At 61.1% G+C, this 16,766-nt stretch overlaps 4 protein-coding genes and 1 long non-coding RNA gene across 9 annotated transcripts; 3 read left to right on the top strand and 2 right to left on the bottom strand.

Moving 5' to 3' along the window:
- Positions 1-889: 889 nt before the first annotated feature.
- Positions 890-3,803, bottom strand: CIB1 (calcium and integrin binding 1). The gene is made up of 7 exons (XM_084531749.1): positions 3,684-3,803; positions 3,399-3,433; positions 2,960-3,062; positions 2,459-2,612; positions 2,070-2,188; positions 1,901-1,989; positions 890-1,634 (listed from the first exon to the last, which is right to left on the bottom strand). The coding sequence occupies exons 1-7, from the start codon at positions 3,732-3,734 to the stop codon at positions 1,613-1,615; spliced, it is 573 nt and encodes a 190-aa protein (XP_084387875.1). The 5' UTR covers positions 3,735-3,803; the 3' UTR covers positions 890-1,612.
- A 46-nt stretch (positions 3,804-3,849) lies between these two features.
- On the top strand, positions 3,850-5,483 carry GDPGP1 (GDP-D-glucose phosphorylase 1). The gene has a single exon (XM_084531748.1). The coding sequence runs from the start codon at positions 3,975-3,977 to the stop codon at positions 5,070-5,072; it is 1,098 nt and encodes a 365-aa protein (XP_084387874.1). The 5' UTR covers positions 3,850-3,974; the 3' UTR covers positions 5,073-5,483.
- Positions 5,177-15,935, top strand: TTLL13 (tubulin tyrosine ligase like 13; the record flags this gene model as incomplete). 5 transcript variants are annotated; one of them, XM_084531722.1, is made up of 14 exons in its annotated part: positions 5,177-5,328; positions 5,860-5,900; positions 6,977-7,095; positions 7,626-7,756; positions 8,966-9,122; positions 9,403-9,546; positions 9,905-9,988; positions 10,670-10,755; positions 10,897-11,122; positions 11,739-11,923; positions 12,871-13,059; positions 13,540-13,723; positions 14,060-14,251; positions 15,500-15,935. In XM_084531722.1, the coding sequence occupies 14 exons, from the start codon at positions 5,177-5,179 to the stop codon at positions 15,917-15,919; spliced, it is 2,310 nt and encodes a 769-aa protein (XP_084387848.1). In that variant the 3' UTR covers positions 15,920-15,935. The 5 variants fall into 5 exon arrangements, with proteins under 5 accessions (XP_084387848.1, XP_084387849.1, XP_084387852.1 ...); XM_084531723.1 differs by lacking the exon at positions 9,905-9,988; XM_084531726.1 differs by lacking the exon at positions 15,500-15,935 and having other exon boundaries at positions 14,054-14,383.
- LOC311442477 lies at positions 13,419-14,038 on the bottom strand. The gene is made up of 2 exons (XR_014696659.1): positions 13,749-14,038; positions 13,419-13,546 (listed from the first exon to the last, which is right to left on the bottom strand). It is a non-coding gene; the product is annotated as an uncharacterized lncRNA (long non-coding RNA).
- A 36-nt stretch (positions 15,936-15,971) lies between the features above and the next one.
- On the top strand, positions 15,972-16,743 carry NGRN (neugrin, neurite outgrowth associated). The gene is made up of 3 exons (XM_084531750.1): positions 15,972-16,196; positions 16,273-16,383; positions 16,463-16,743. The coding sequence occupies exons 1-3, from the start codon at positions 16,072-16,074 to the stop codon at positions 16,728-16,730; spliced, it is 504 nt and encodes a 167-aa protein (XP_084387876.1). The 5' UTR covers positions 15,972-16,071; the 3' UTR covers positions 16,731-16,743.
- The last annotated feature ends 23 nt before the right edge of the window (positions 16,744-16,766 follow it).

Raw genomic sequence — 16,766 nt, 5'->3', positions numbered from 1 at the left:
GTGCCCAGAGCTGGGACCAGACCCCCAGAGGGACCCGGCTGTGGCACAGGGACATGGTGCTGGGGCAAGGACCCTGCACACAGCACAGCGCCGCTCCTCAGCCCTCGCGCCTGGGAAGCAGCGAGCTCTGCACCAAGCTGGCGTGCTGGGGCAGGATCCCCCCCCGGGACCAGCACTGCCTCGCTCCCGGCCGGCCCAGCGCGCCCAGCTTCCTGCCCAGCCTGTTCTGGGACATCAGAAAAGCCACCGGAGGCGTCGGCTGGTGCGGTGCCAGCAGACGCAGCCCCTGGGGCCGCAGGCCGCGGCTGGCAGATACCATCAGCGCTGCGGGGCACTGAGCTGGAAGGGCCGGCACCGCCGGGAGCGAGGAGCTGGGACGTGAGAAACGTCTGCGAGCCGGGGCCAGGCTCCAGCAGCACCAGGCGCAGCGCTGGGGGAGGCCGGGAGCCGTGGGCTCCCCGCACGGGGCCGTTGCAGCGGCTGGCAGCCGGCCAGGGCGAAGCCCGCTGGATGAACAGACACAAAGCCCCGGCGCTGCTCGCCCCGAAGGTAGCTGCCTGCCCTGGATTTCCTTTTGTGCCTCCTGCTTAAGAGCCGAGCTCTTTGTGCAGCGCCCGCTGAGCGCGCTGGGAAACAGCCGCTGGTGCTCCCGAGGAGGGAGGCGTCCCCCCGAGGGTGGAGGTGCCCCCCGAGGGTGGAGGTGTTCCCCAGCAGTGCCTGGCCCCCCACAGGACCCGTTCCCATCCCTGGGAGCTGCGGCTGGCACACGCAGAGGGGCCTGGCAGGAGGCCTTGTCCCCAGCACCCCTCATGGCAGTGGTCCTGCAGCGCCGGGGGCTGCCCCCCCTCCTCCATCCCCTGGGGCGAGACAAAAGCAGCAGGGCCAGGCAGAGGGTGAAACCAGAGCCCTTTATTTGTCCTCTCCAGAGCACAGAGAGGAAGAGGCCAGGCGCTCCTTGCACCATGCTGAGCTGAATGCGAGCCCGAGGAGGGGCAGAGAGGAAAAGAAAAGGAAACCCAGACCCTGAGCACGCTGATGCTGCAGCAGAGTGCGGCTGCGGCTCCTGCTGCCCCGGGGCCAGCCCTCCAAGCAGCGAGGGGCAGCTCCGGAGTGGCACGAGGACAGCATCGCTGCTGGGACGTTGCATCTGAGGTGGATTGTTTCTTAGAAGAATCCCTGTTGTGCAGGAAGACCCCGAGGAAGAGCAGTGGAAGGCACAAACTGGTGCTGTGGGCGGTGGGGGGGCTGTGCTTGGTGCAGCGTGGCCGCAGCCAGGAGCACCTCTGTGCCTGCCCCAACCCACCGCAGAGCTGTGCTTATGAAGGGCTAAAATCTGATCCTGGGGCAGCAGAGCTGCTGCCTGGTCTGGTGGACATGTCCAGGACAGTGAAAGACAGCGTCCCAGGATCACTCATCGGCTGCAGAGCCCTGCAGACACCTGCTGGGCATCAGAAGGGAGCAGGAGCGGAGTCCTGCCTAAGGCACTGCGGTACTGCCAGGCTGGTGAGGCGCAGGGCCCTCTGCCACCCTGCTCGCTGGAAGAGGAAATGTCTGAGACCATGAAGAGCTGTGGTAGCTGGAGAAGCAGTTCTGCTGGAGAGCTGCAGGGCTCTCACAGGACGATCTTGAAGGAGCTGCAAGAGACACGACAAGTTCTGCATCTCCTCACGGTGCTGCAAGCGGGCGGTGTGCGAGCAACCTGTGCTCTAGGGACACATCACCCTGTGCCAGAGGCCTCTACAGAGTTATCACGGCATGAAGTTCCCTTCACTGTTACAGGAGACCTCGTGAGGGATAGGCTTGTTCCCATGAGAGCTCTGCCCCAAAGCCAGCACAGCAATCGGGGTGGGCTAGCCCCAGAGAGAGCCCCCTGGGACTGCACCGCTGCAGGCCACGGTACCTGACAAAGTCCGGGGAGCGGGAGACAACGTGCTGGAACTCGGAGAGGTTGATGGTGCCGTCCTTGTCGATGTCTGACTCCTCCAGGATCTGCAGGGGAGAGAGAAAAGCAGTGAGCTCTGCGTGGCCAGGACCATGCAGCGACCCCTGCCCAGCCTGACGGTCCTCACGTTCTGGATGAGCTGCTCCATCTCCGCGTTGCTCAGAGACACCTCCTCGCCTTGCCCCGTCAAGCAGTTGACCAGCTTCTCCAGGTCCTTTCTGGACAGAGTCCCATCCTCGTCAAAGTCTTTGGGGAGAGGAAAGTTACATCTCAGGAGGGCCCCCGTGCCTCGAGTCAGAAGCACTCATGCTTAGGGAAGGGGGGGCCTGGATGACCTGCAGGCACGGCGACCCCGCACTGCACATCTTACGCACGCCCTGCCGAATGCACGGTCCCCGCAGGGAGTCCCTAAAGCTGCCGCTGCTGTGGGCACCCTGAGGGCCCTGCCAGCCCTCGCAGGCTGTCCCCAGCCATGGGGGGAGGATCCCAGAACACTGCGTCTGCCCCTCGAGTTACCAAAGATGCGGAAAGCGTAGTGGGATTTGATATCCGGGGTGGCGGAGTCGCTGAAGACACTCAGCATGTCGAGGAAGTCTTCAAAGGACATGCTGTCGTCCCCCTCCTCCGAGGTGGAGAAGACCCTGCAGATCCGGTGCTGGAAGGGGTTTGCCTGCCGAGATGGGGGGGCTCAGGGCAGGCTCCCACAGGTGCCAGGCCCCGTGGAGCACAGCCCTGCACACCCGGGGTGTCCCACGCTGCCACCAGGCCATGGCGCACAGTGCAGCTGTGCCACCCCAGGCAGCAGGGCCCTCAGCCCAGTGGCACAATGGGGACGAAGGATCCAACTGTGGGCATGGCTGATATGGGGTGGGCGATACGCTGCCCAAGTGCCGGTCAGAGCAGCACGGCAAGGACTGAGCCTGGGCACCACGGGGGTCCCGAGGGGTGAGCGCTGCCCTGCCCAGACGCAGCCCCCCGGGGAGCAGCGCGGGGTCCCGCTGCCGCCAGGCTCCGTACCCGCAGCTCGGGCAGCGTCAGGATGCGGCTCTTGGGAACACGCCGGGAGCAGGCATTGTCCCTCTGCTCCTTTGGCAGCAGCTCACTGAACCTCTTGTAGGCACTTGAGGAGGCAAGAACAAGAGCGGCTCTGTGCGGGGGCAGCCCCCGGGCCGGGGGCAGCGCGGGGCCAGCACCGGCTCCCGGCACCGGCCCCGGGGGGCGAGGACCCGGCCCCGCCGCCCGTCCCCCGCGTGCCCCGGGCGGCCCCGCTCTAACCGGGCACCGTGCCCGGGGCGGCCGCACCCAGCGACCTTCGCACCGAGCCGCCGGCACCCCGCGGGCAGGGAAACGGCTCTGCCCGGCCCCGGGCCAACCTCGCCGCCCCCCCCCCCCCCCCCCCCCGCCCCGGGGCAGCCCCCCTCCCGCAGCGGAGCCCCCCCTCGGCCCGGGCACTCACAGCAGGATCTCCTGCTTGCTCAGGAAGGTCAGCTCCTGCGGGCACAGCGCGCGTCAGCTCCGCCACCGGGCGGCTCCGGGCCCTCGGCGGGGACCCGAGCCCGGCCCCGGCTTCCCCCCGGGGTCCCCGGAACCCCCCGGTCCCGTCCCCTCCGCCTCGAACCCGGCCCCCTCCCCTGCGCCCCCCGGTCCCGGAGCCCCCTCGGCCCCCTCCCCTGCGCCCCCCGGTCCCGGTGCCCCCGGTCTCAACCTCCCCCGGTCCCGGTGCCCCCGGTGCCGCCCCCACCTGGTACTCGCGCAGCGCCTCCCTGTGCAGCAGGCTGCCCGCGCCCCCCATGCCGCCGGTGCCGCTTCCGCCTCCACGTCACTGCCGCTGCCATGGCAACGCCCCCCCCCGCCCCGCCCCACCTCCGGTACCGCGCGGCACGTGGGGAGGGGCGGGGGGGCCGGCACCGGGACACCGGGACACCGGGACACCGGCACCGGGGGCAGCTCGGGGCACGGGGCCGGCCCCGGCACCGCGGCGCTCACCCGGCCGCCCCCCCCTCTCCCCCAGCAGGTCCCGGCGGCACCGAGCATGGCGGCGGCGAGCAGCGGGGAGCAGCCGGGGCCACCGGACATCCCCGAGCCCGAGGACTTCGTGTACGGGGAGGACGAGTTCGTGCTGCAGGGGGTCTCTTGGCCCAGCGCCACGCCGTCCCGCTTCGACCGGGCCCTGCTGGGCGCGTGGCAGGACCGCATGGCGCGGGGCCTGTTCCGCTACCGCCTCGAGGAGCTGCCCACGCGCGTGCTGCCCGGCGCCATGGGGCTGGTGGCGCAGCTCAACCCGCAGCGCGCCACGCAGCGCCGGCCGCCGCAGGCCATCCGCAGCCTGACGCAGCCCTTCGACCCGCAGCAGTTCAACTTCACGCGGATCCGGCCCGGGGAGGTGCTGCTGCGCCTGCGGCGCCGCTCGGGGGGCGACCCGCCGCCCCTGGACCGCGTGCTGGTGGCCATCAACGTCAGCCCGCTGGAGCGCGGCCACGTCCTGCTGCTGCCCGAGCCGGCGCTGGGGCTGCCGCAGGCGCTCACCCCGCAGCTGCTGCGCTTCGGGCTGGAGGCCGTGCTGCTCAGCACCCAGCCCGGCTTCCGCGTGGGCTTCAACAGCCTGGGCGCCTCGGCCTCCGTCAACCACCTGCACCTGCACGCCTTCTACCTGGCCCACCCGCTGCGCGTCGAGTCGGCGCCCGCCGAGCCGCTGCTCCCCGAGGGGGGCCCGGCCCTGCTGCGGGACGTCCCGGCGCCCGCGCTGCTGTTCTACACGGCGGGCGCCGAGCTGCGGGCCGTGGCGGAGGCGGTGTGCGGGCTGGCGGCCGGGCTGGCGGCGCGGGGCCTGGCCTACAACGTGTTCGCCACGCGGGGCGCGCCGCCGGCGGGGGGGGCGGCGGCCGCGGGGCTGCGGGTGCTGCTGTGGGCGCGGCGGCCGAGCTTCGAGGAGCCCGAGGGGCCCGACGAGGCGGTGCCGGCCGTGGCGCTGTGCGAGCTGGCCGGGTACCTGCCCCTGCCGGCCGCCGCCCCCTTCGCGGCGCTGTCGGAGGCCGAGGCCCTGCGCGCCCTGCGCCGCCCGCTGCTGCCCGAGCCCGAGCTGCGCCGCCTGCTGCGGGAGCTGCTGCCCGGCACGCCGCGGGACACGTGACACCCCCCGGGACACGTGACCGCCCGCCCACGTGCCCGCCTCTCGATGGTTGCGGGGGGGGGGGGGCGTCGCCATGGAGACGGCGGCGGCCCCGCAGCGGCGCCATGGAGGTGGGCGGGGGGGGCGCGGCCGCGGGGGCTGCGGGCGGGAGCCGGGCCCCGGCCCCCGGCACCGGCACCGGGCACGGGCACGGCGCCGCCGGGACCCCCCCGTCCGGCACGGGCACGGGGCCGCGGGGGAAGCGGAAGAAGCGCAGGCGAGTGCGGCGGGAGGGGGCGGCGCGGGGAGCTCTGTCTGTCTGTCCGTCGGTCTGTCTGTCCACCCGTCGGTCCGTCCATCAGTCCGTCGGTCCGTCTGTCCGTCGGTCCGTCCGTGCTGCCCGCGGCCGCGCACATAAAGCCTGTCGGTGCATGCCCCGTGTCCTGGTGTCTGTCCCGGGGCGCGGTGCCCGTGTGCCCCCCGCAGCAGGGCAGGACGCGAGGTGCCGGCTGGGCCCTGCCCCGGTGAGGCCTCTGGGGCCCCTCCGGCACGGAGCAGGAGCTCCGCGACCCCCAAATCTCCCCGACGTGACGCCTGGGAACACCCCGTGGCCGGGACCGGGTCACCTCGCAGCCCCCCAGGGCCGTGCTGGTCCCTGCACAGAGCCCATGTGCTCTGCGGGGCACGGGTGACATTCGGGTGACATATGGGTGACATTCGGGTGACACGGCCCCCTCCTGCCCACCCAGTCTCAGACAGGCTCTGGTCGCGCACTGAGCAGCTCTTGTTTGCTCTCTTTCAATTCCAGCGTCCCGTCCATCAACCTGACCACCTGCAAGTACGAGAGCGGTAAGGCCGGGGCACCGCGGTAAGGCCGGGGCGCTGCCGAGTGCCCCTTTGGATGAAACCCACCCGCAGCGAGCTCCTCGGATGCCCAGTTGGCCAGCGAGGAGTGCTGGTGTTGAATTTCTGCTGCACTGTTGCTTTTGTTTCATGAATTTATTGTTTGTAAGGGATGTAACTCCTGTGAAAATCCTGCACTTTGGGCCAAGGTGCTCAGTGCTTAAAGAGACCCAAATCAGGCAGCACTGCAAGCTCTCACCACCCCATACACCTGCATTCACCAGGCCTCTGCTTGGATCAGAGAGACAGGTTCGGCTGGGGGCAGTCGTAAAGCGGGACTGGTACCCGTGCTTGGGGAGACGAAGCGAGCTCTGTGAACAGCTTAACTTGAAGCGGGTGGTGGAACAGGCTGGATCAGTGCCTGCAACATCTCCTTGCCATTCGTCTCCAGTGACGTGCTCTGGGTAACTGGTTCCTGCTCCTCGTCTTGCTCTTCTTGGCTGCCACAAGCTGTATCTTAAAGGAACGATTGGACAGATGTTATTAGTCAATTTGCTAATGACTACTCTCGCACTGCAACCACATATGCACTGCTGAAAGTCACAGCCTTTAGCTGTGGTCAGCTGAAGGCTGGCTGTGCAAGGAGCACTGTTTTACGCAGAGCGACAGGCAGCGCCTGTTCCTCCTAGGGCTACGCGCAGTTTGGTGACAGGAGGTGGCTGAGGATCCCCACAGGAGGTGGTGTGGCAGTCTTCAGAAGACTCGTATCTGCCTGTGTGGCATCAAACACGTGGCAGATGCAAGCCTGCTGTAATCCAGGGGGTGCTCTGGGACCCCACAGCAGGAGGGCTTACAGGGACGATGTTCCCCAGTGTACTTGTGGTCAGGGTCTGTAGTGAGTTAGCGTGGTACAGCTGGTGGCTGCGGTGCCTCCTGCAGGGTCCCATCGAGACCTCGTCACCTGTGCGGGTGGCAGTGCAGCCCGCAGAGCTTTGTTTAGCTCCTGTTTAGTCTGGGGGTTTAACAGTCCCGGGCATTTACATCCTCTGCTGGCGCCTTGTCACACGCTTTCTTTGGTACAGTGCGACGTGCTGCACGGTGCTGCGGGCTGAAAGAAGTGGGAGAAAACGAAGAATGGACGCTGTACTGGACGGACTGCTCGGTCTCTCTGGAGCGTGTCATGGAAATGAAACGGTTTCAGGTAAACACCCCCGTGTAAAGGGCGCCCAGCAGGAAGAGCTCAGGAAAGGAGGATGAGAGAGGGTTAGCGGAACAAAGCGTTGCAGAACAAACCAGAAGTGTCTAAACGAGCACCCGTGCGCCCTCCTTATCGGTGTTGGTCCCAGAGCGCGCAGGTTCAGCAGCCACTGCTTCTGTTGTGTCTCTGATTTGGTGCCCTCAGCAACAGTTCAGTCAGTAGCACGAACTGGAAAGTTGCCAGCCTCTTTAATGCAGGGTGAAATAAATGGTTCTTCTGGACAAACTGCTCCCTTCCACAAGCTGCAATATTTTAGGAAGGGAGAGCTTCAGGGCTGAGATGGAACGAGCAGATAAATCACACTGGTGAAGTTCAGATAAAGCGGTTCTAGTGTAATCTTATCCTTGGGCAGACGTTCAAGGCAACTGCTCGCCTGGCTTCCCGTTCTGCTGCTTCTTTCTTCATACACTGGCTGTCTCTGGGTCTCAAGGACTATCAGTGATGATTCTCTTTTTCTTCTGCACCTCTTTCAGAAAATCAACCATTTTCCTGGCATGATAGAGATCTGCCGTAAGAACTTGTTGGCTCGCAACCTTAACCGCATGCTCAGACTCTTCCCCAAGGAGTACAATATTTTTCCCCGTACTTGGTGCCTGCCAGCTGAGTGAGTGATACACATTACTGCAGCAGAGAACGGGGGTGTGAAATAGGAAGTGGGAAGGTCTATGCTTGACAGATAGGGCTTGGACGTGGGGGGCCTCTCTGAGATTTCGTGTCTTGGCCTGGGCCTTCGTAACCTTCCCTGGATCTGAACAGGGCACCGAGACCCGTTTCTAGTTTCACACATCTTTAATCCTGATTAGACTGAAATAGGCTGTGGAGTAGCACCTGCTACAACACACGCCTTGCTGCTTGGCAGGTTGCAGGCCAAAGGGCTAAATCTCAGAAGAGGGACCCACCCTGAAGGACAAAGGGCACTGGGCTAGGTGGGAAGCATAATACCTGTGCTTCTGAGGATCATCAGCTCACTGGGAACAGGAGAGGTAACAGAGAAGCATGCTGTGTCATGGCAGAGGATACTGAGAGTGCAGGTCGTCATGCTAAACAAAATACGGGTACAGTTATATGTAAACCATCATCACGTTATTCGAAGTTTGGGGCAGAAGGCCCGGCTTCTCTGATAATACACAGGCAAACAATCACAGAAGTGTAGCTGAAAGATGCCAAAGAGCACTCGTAAGTTTGGGTGGTGTAAGGAGATAAGATATCCGTTTTCAGACAGATTTTATTTGTAGCATTTCCTGAAAGACGTAAAGTAGGGCTTCCCAGATATGTTCTGCAGCTGAACTCTCCTCACGTTTATGATGGTTTTCTTAATATCTGACCTAAAGCACCTTTGCTGAAATATCAGCGCTTTAGTACTTCTCCTGTAGGCACTGGCCCAGTGGTTTGCTGGGTTTTGCTAACAGGACCAGGTCCAGGAAGGCTGTTGGTACAGGTCCTCTCAGTCCTCTCCTTTCTGGGGAAGACTGACCTAGTTCTCTCAGTCTGCCTTTCCAGGTTGCGTTTCCTGGACTCTGATTGTTCTTGGCACTGTTTTCTGGGATTTGTCCTGTTTGCCTCCCCATTTCCCTTAAATGTGGTGCCCGGTATAGAGACTGGGTTCCTCCCTCAAGAGCAAAATAATTAACTGCCGTGTGGGCCTGACGCTTCAAGGCATCGTGCTCCCAGTGGAGCTGCTCTTGAAGATCAGCCATGTAGCATGATATGTGAGCTCAGCCCCACAGCACCATAGTGTGAATATCCAAATGTTATCAGAGAGGTGAGGGGCTCTCTTTCTGCAGCTTGTAACAGTCACCCCTTCGTTGTACAGCTACGGAGACTTCCAGGCCTACAGGCGCAGGAGGAAAAACAGAACGTTCATCTGCAAGCCAGACAGTGGCTGCCAGGGGAGAGGCATCTTCATAACACGTAATGCAGAGGAGATCAAACACGGAGAGCACATGATCTGCCAGCAGTATATCTCTAAGGTAATGGAGATCGTCTTGAAATACAGGTGGAGGATTGCAACTTCTTAGCTCTTCCAGCTCCCTGCCTCCTCCCTGTGTCCTTTGCCCCATGTCTCCTGAATCTGCCACGGGCACCGGTGTGGCTGCAGTGCAGCAAAGCAAAAGCTCGCCCTTCTCCTCGCTGCTGAGCTGCCAGGAAGTGGCACCAGCAGTGCACGCAGAGCAGCTGACCTCCAGGAATCCGCGGCACGCCTAGCAATGTTCCTTTATCTCATGCTTGCTCCTGCCTTTTTTCTCACAGCCTTTCCTTATTGATGGCTTTAAATTTGACATGCGTATCTATGTGCTGGTCACATCTTGTGACCCGCTGAGGATTTTTGTCTACAAGGAGGGTCTGGCCCGGTTTGCCACCATGAGGTACATCGATCCCAGCAGGAGAAACCTGGTAAAAAAGGGAGGTTTACAAAAAACTCACATAGTATCTATAGTTTTTAGACCCTAGGTTGTCCTAGGGGCATTCCAGAACCCGATAAGGCGGGTACTGGTGCATTTTATGGGACTCAGCTTTCTTTCTTTCCTCTTCTCCCCTCCCTCTGCATCTCCTCCCCACAGAAGTTATTTCGGGAGTGTCTGAAGTAGATCTACTCCCAGGTCCCACATCTGGGCTGTTTACTGGCATTATCACAGAATCTGAGAGGTGTTCAGATTTGGAGGAACGTTGGATGTTCTTGAGTCCCACATTCTGCTCTAAACTGGGTCAACAATAAATTCAGATCTGGTTTCTCTGAGTTTCACCCAATTAGGTGTTGAAATCTCGCACAGATGGAGACTCCACAACGTCTCTGGGCAACACTGCTACTGCTTCTTGCCTCTGTGGGCATTCTCAGGTCTGCACCTTTCTGTGTCTGCCTGTGCTTCAGGTAGAAGAGGGACCTGAGAATTACCTGGTGGTAGTGGAACAGCCTAGGAAAGACAGGAAGGAGAACAGGGAAAGAAAGCTGTAGACCATACCCATGCCCATCTCTAGGTAGGGGTCCATATCCTATAAAATCCCAGAGGAAGACAGACTCTAGTGTTGGATTGCTGCGTTCTGGCCACGGGCTGGTGTGAGACACCCTGGGTTTCTGACTATGTGCCCCCTTGTCCCAGAGCTGCGTATTTGTACTCCCTCCCTCTCTCCAGTACATTTATGTATTGGAGAGGTCTTTTGCTTTGGATGAATAAAAGAAGAGGAAGAATCTGCAAAAACGTGCTGCAGCTTCTGCCCTGAGGAGTCCCTTGTTTTCTGGTGGGGCCGCAACTGGAATGGCATCTGTGGGGCTTACTCCCATGCTCTCCCCCAAGAGACAGGACAGTGGTAGGGAGCAGGTAGAGCTCTGTTTGCTCTAACTTCTGGCTAGAGAATGAATCACCAGCATAATTCACTCCTTGCTGCAAGCCACTGACACGGAGAGAGAGGAGGCAGGGGTGGGTGAGGCTGGCGGCTAGGTTAGTGCTAATGGGGCTGTTGTTTCTGTTTACACTGCAGCTGAGAGTTAATGAAAGGTCTCTTGCGGTTCCTCTCTCAGGGTGATATCTGCATGCATTTGACCAATTATGCTATCAACAAACGTAATGCAAACTTCATCCAGGATGACACGATGGGCAGTAAGAGGTATTGTCTCGTTCAGGTACCACGATGCCTGGTGCACACCCTGCAGGAAAGCTGTGTTGGGGACATTGGTTTACTTCCATCTTTCTTGGGAGAAACATGGTACCACAGCTGAGCTCTTACCATCTCCTGTCCCCCACACAGGAAACTCTCTACCCTGAATGCCTGGATGATGGCTAACAGCTACAACACAACAAAACTCTGGGAAGATATTGAAGATATTATTATAAAGACTCTTATTTCAGCTTACCCTGTGGTGAAGCACAATTACCAAAGCTGCTTTCCTAACCACACTACTAGCTGTGCCTGCTTCGAGATACTGGGTTTTGATATTTTGCTAGACAGAAACCTGAAACCTTGGCTGCTAGAGGTGAGGAAAAGTCTCCTGCTGCGTTGAAGCAGCAGACAGCTGAGAGCTTGCTTGTCTGGGGAAAGCTCCAGAAGAAGGGGTGGTGGGATGAACAGAACTTCTTTGACTAAACTGGGCCACCTCGCTCACAACATTAAACAGTCTGAGAAGACAAGTGGCCAAGCAACCTGCTGCAGGCTAAGCAACCTCAATTCACCAGATCTAAGAACCTGCTCCCTGTACACCCTCTCTAACAACAGGGAGTTTCCTGAATCTTAGAGCTCCTTGATCTGTAGCAGCATCCTGAATTTATGATAGCTGCCCTGAGCTCTTGCAGTCCTGTGGGGTATAGGAGCTGAATGGCCTGCGGTGGGGATGAGCATCACACTGCAGAAGGGGCAGAGGGACAGGACCAGACACTGCGGGCAGCCTCCCGCTTTCTGTCGCTGTTACAGGGGAGAGCATCAGTTGGGCTCAATCCTGGTGGGTCCCTTCCAGCTCAGGATATTCGATGGTTGATGGAAAGTGTACAGGGAGGCAGGCTGGGGCCAGCAAGCCTGCAGCTGGCAGCACGGTCTGGGAGTTGGTGTCCTGCTGCTGGGAGTTGCCAGGTTCGACCAGCTGCTTGTTTTGGCAGGTGAACCACTCTCCCAGCTTCACCACGGACACTCGCCTGGACCGTGAGGTGAAGGATGCTCTTCTCTGTGACACCATCAACTTAATAAACGTGCATGCCTGTAACAAGAGGAAAGTGCTGGAAGAAGACAGACAGCGGGCAAAGGAACGGCTGCTCCAGAGCCATCAGGCTCCCCGGGTATCCAGGTATTGCTCTTCTGCACGGTGCTGCAGGCCCCTGGTGAGGAGAGCCGGGATGTGACACTGAAGCTTCCAGGGGCTGGGGCACCACAGGGCCTCTGAGAAGAGATCCCCCAAACCATCTGCACCGTGGATGGGAAGAGCCAGGACCGGTCCCCGGGTGCAAGGAGATCTGAGGCTCCCCGTGCTCTGGCCTCTGGCCTTACAACCTTCCCCATGGAGCTGTGCCTGCTCCTCACGTCCTTGTGTTGCCGTCAGGCCGTGCCAGCATGCCCGGGCTTACAGTGACGCTCACAGGACAGACTGCAGCACTGCTGCAGGGGCTGGGAGCACCCCGGGCCACAGGGCCCTTCTCCAGAGCAGGGCTCCTTTCCCAGGGCTGAGGGTTTTCCCACCCTTCTTTGTCTGCGTGTCCTTTCATGATCATGAATCCACATGGCTGCCCGAGGCCATTGGAGATGAGCCTGCTGCCCGGGCTTTTCCTGCCACACAGGGCAAGGCAGGAACTCCCTCCAGCTCCCATTTCAATGAGACCCGGGGTAACTACAGGCTGGAGAAGCTGAGCGTGTCAGCCCTGCACATGGCATGTCCCTCGGCTGCCCCACGCTCCCTGCTGGCGTGAAGATCTCCCAGCCCAATGCGGAGTAGCAGGCATTCCTTGTACAGGCACATTGTGACTGAACTGCCCTATTAACTGGGTTGAAAAGGCTGAGGGGCAGGTTGTGAGCCTGGAGCAGGGGAGGCACCTGAAAATGCTTCACCAGCATTCTGCATGTAGAGGATGAAGAAGTGTGGGTTGTGCAGGTTCCCTGCAGTGACTCTGTGTGAAACAGGCTCCCAGATGGGGAAAGACGGGGACAAAGCTAGCCAGGCCTTTTGTCTCTCGGGCAGTAAAAATAATGGAGTCTCCCATCGCAGCTCCCTGCCTGCCTGTGCTTTCTCCTGGTTTGCAGATGCGAGGAGTTAGAGAGCAACCAGGCAGCGTGGCTGTCCCAGGCAGAGGAGTACGAGAACTCGCACCTGGGCAGCTACCGGCGCATCTACCCAGCGTGTGGAACAGACAAGTACGAGCCATTTTTCAAGCAGAGCAGCTCTCTCTTCCAGGAAACGGTATCATCCAAAGCACGAGAGGAGTGTGCCAGGTACATTGCTCCCGCAGAAAACCCACCCCTCACATTACACAGGGGCGGAGCAGAGACCACTCGCTTCTGATCCCTTCTTGGGAGTGACTCCTGTTGGTTACCAGCTGTAAGCAAGCTGGGGAGAGCTGGAAGGAGGAGAGTCTGCATATGCTGTTGCCATGGCAAAGCAGCCTCTTTAGTGCGTACCTCTGAGAGGCAAATGCAATATTCCACTGACTTCTGGGCTCAGGAGACACATTGAAAGCATCCTCCCCCCTTCCCACCCTGCTGGCAGTCCCAGCCTAATTCATGGGCGTTTCTTACAGCAGTGGAGTACAGTAGTCTCTCTCTTAGCAGCACTCCTCTCCCACTTCTTAGCACATTTCCATTATGATCTATTCACTACAGAACTCCTGACTACAGCAAAATGTCCTCAGGTTGAAGTCTTTGCAGTGTTTTGCTGTTATGGAACCAGTGACCAAGGCAGTTCTTCTATGGCAGGCAGCAACTGGAGGAAATCCGCATGAAGAAAGACAAGTTAGAGGCTGTTACCAGGAAGAAGAAAAAAGAGAGGAAAGAAGAGCTGCAGGGAGAGTCAGCCATGGACAAACCCCAGATCCCCAACAAAACCACAGCTTCTATAACCCACCTCACCTCCAGAAGCACCGAGACGCAGGATAAAAAGGTACTTTGTTCTAGTCAGTGCTCACCCGTGGGTCTCTCAAAGGCACTAACAGGGCTCTTGGAACAGAGCCGTGGGCGTGTGTCTCCTGAGGAACAAAAGTACAAGGCTGGAACTCCCCTCCGTGAAGTCCAGAGGGTTGAGAACTTGTGCTGGGAGGCACTTGTAAGCACCAGTGTTGTCCTACCTTGCAGCGCCTCCCACTGGGATCTCCATCCCACTCCACCCCAAAGTCTAAAACTCTTTTAGGGCTCGGAGCAATCTGCGGCTTTGTCTCCCTTGCCCATTACTACAGCTTCACCTTTGCTGTAACTTGTGTGTTTCTTTCCTGAGATATAGCAAGTGCAGTATGACTCCATGCAACCCCAGGATATCGTGGAGGATGAGGAGAAGAAAAGAGTGAATGCTCTTCGGAAGCGTAAGAACCTCATCCGAGGCCTGGGCATCACGAATCAGCTCTCCCGGCTGCTCCCCACAACTGATAGATCGACTGACACCCAGAGATCCTCTCCTGTTACCTCCAAGATCCAGGTAACTGAAGATTGCCCAGGTCCGTCCTGCAAGGCCAACATAAGAGACAAGTCATTCCCGGGAGGATCGTGAGGAGTGAATCGTGGGCACTGAGTGTCTTTGGTGTGGCTCAGTTAAATGAGATCCAACGTAGTGTCTGGGTCCTTGGGTTTTCCTATAGTTCTGTGACTTTGTCTCTTTCCAAGTGGGTGCATGGGGGGCCATGCCAATCACTTGCACAGAGCCCCCGGGCACCTTTCCCCAGAAGATGTTGCTCGTTGCTATTCCAAAGAACAGGCTGTGGTCATAGTGCCTTGCGGACACTGCTGTCCCCAACATGCAGCACAGCCTGGGCTGCTCCTTCAGGGCCATACCATGAATCTCCTGACTAAATAAGATGAACTCCTAGGAAGGAGTTCTTACAAGCTAGGGACACTAACATGCTGGGAGCATTAAACCACTAGGAGCCCGATGAAGTAAACAGAACAAAGGGGGACTGAAGGGAAGCGTGGAAATGTCTAAAAAAAAGTCTTTCAGTGTATTCTGCACTGCAGACAATGCCTCTCCCTAAATTATTTGCCCTCTGCATTACACAAGCCCCCTCCTAGGGAAGCTGATGAGTCCGGTACACGTGTTCTGATGCTGTTAGTGCCCGTGCTGGAAACACCACAGAGCTCAGCCCTCGGTGCAGGGCTCCCCCTTCACAGTCATCCTCGCTCTGCAGGAGCGTGCTATAGCGTGAACCCTTGGCTTTGCTGCGGTCACGTCCTGGATTATCTCCGGGTGCCCAGCAGAGGATTGCACCAGGGGAACCCTGGGATGGACCTAGCCTTAAAGCAGATCTGTTTGATTGTCTCAAGCTGAGTCCTGGCTACCAAGCCAATTCCCAAAGCAGGCTACTGGTGCTAGCTGTCTAAACTTTGGACACACTTTTCCAGCAGCAAAGCATTATTTGGGGCTGGGTCAGATCCTTCATCACTGAAGTCTCCCCAGCCAGCTCTGGCATTTCTTTCCGCAAACCCCACTCCAGCTCAGAGCAATGTTATGGGCAGAGTCTGGGAGTCTGAGCACTGCTGCAGGCACATCAGATGGGCAGCTGCACTGACCCCTTAGATGATTTGAGTCTGAGACTGTGAGCATGCTGAGCTTGGGGAGGGAGTGCAACAAGACGCTTTAGTGAGCACCTGTAGGTGACTAGGGAAGATTTTTCCTTCCTGCCTCTTGCCAAGGCCTCCAGAGCTAAGCTGCGGCTGCTTTCTTTCCTTCCAGTCGCAGTTTCTCTGGGACGCACTCCAGGGACAGAAGGCCTGCAGCCTGGTGACTCTCATCCCCCTCTCGCTCCTGGGAGGTGCCGTCCGGCCCTTGGGGCACTCGTTCACGCACAAGCCCAGCGCCAGGGCCCAGCCGCCAGCCGGCCAGGGCTCTGCCCCTGCCGCCGTGTGCACCCTCTCGGTTCGAGGCCAGAGCATCCCCTGCCGTGAGCAGCCCAAGGCGCAGCACAGCCTCCAGCCGCGGGACGGGGGCTGCCCGCAGAGCCAGGCTGCACAGACACCAGGGGTGACCCAGCCCTGCCCCAAAACCAGGGCACTGCCGCTGAGCGCCCAGCCGCTCTCTGGAGCCAGAAACAAGGCTGCAGGCTGTGAGTACGCCTTACCCTGCTTTGGTTCTGCTCACATCAGTGACCGGTGAGGGGCAGAGGCGATTCCTGCCCTGCCCGGCTCCCGCTGCCCGCCCCGCACGGCCCTGACCCGGGCAGACCCGGCACCGGGCCCCCGGCCCCCGGTCCCCGGCCCCGCCGCGCCGCCCCCCCCCTCCCCGGGGCCGCCCCTCCCGCTCGGGCCATGGCGGCGCTGCTGCGGCGCGGGCTGCGGGCGGCCGCGCTCCTGGCCGGGGCCCCGCGGCGGGCGGCGGCGGCGCGGCCCGGGGACCCGGAGCCGCCGGACGCGGCGCTGGAGGAGGCCGAGAGGTGCGGGGCGGCGGGGCCGGGGCCGGGCTGGGGCCGGGACCGGGGCCGCGGGGACCGCTCACGTCTCTCCCCGCAGGGCGCGGAGGCGGCGAGCAGCGGCGCGGCTGCAGCGGCTGCGGCGGGAGCTGGGCGAGGGGCGCGGAGCCCCCGAGCGCACGCTGAGCTGGCAGGCCATGGAGCAGATGCGGTGAGCGCCGGGAGGGACCGGGCGGGACGGGACGGGACCGGGGGGGGGCGGCTGCCGGTGACCGTGCCCGTGCCCGCAGGTTCCTGCGGCGGGAGCTGCCCGAGGAGTGGCCGCTGCAGCGCCTGGCCCGGGGCTTCGGTGTCAGCCCCGACGTGGTGCGCAGGGTGCTGCGGGGCCGGGGCTGCCCCCCGCCGCACCGCCGCCTGCGCCAGGACGCCCGAGCGCTGCGCGCCGCCGCCTCCCCGCCGGCCCCGGGCCCGGCTCCGCAGGGCGGGCTGGAGGTGCGCGCCCCCGACGGCACGCTGCTGTACCGCCTGCCCCGCGCCTGGGGCCCCGGCTCGCAATAAACGGTTGAACGGGGCCCGGCTCCGCCCGCTCTCTCT

This window comes from Aythya ferina (genome assembly GCF_964211825.1).
Source record: "Aythya ferina genome assembly, chromosome: 11".
Taxonomy (NCBI): domain Eukaryota; kingdom Metazoa; phylum Chordata; class Aves; order Anseriformes; family Anatidae; genus Aythya; species Aythya ferina.
The sequence above is the reverse complement of the archived record's forward strand: the minus strand, read 5'-3'. Positions and strand labels throughout refer to the sequence as shown.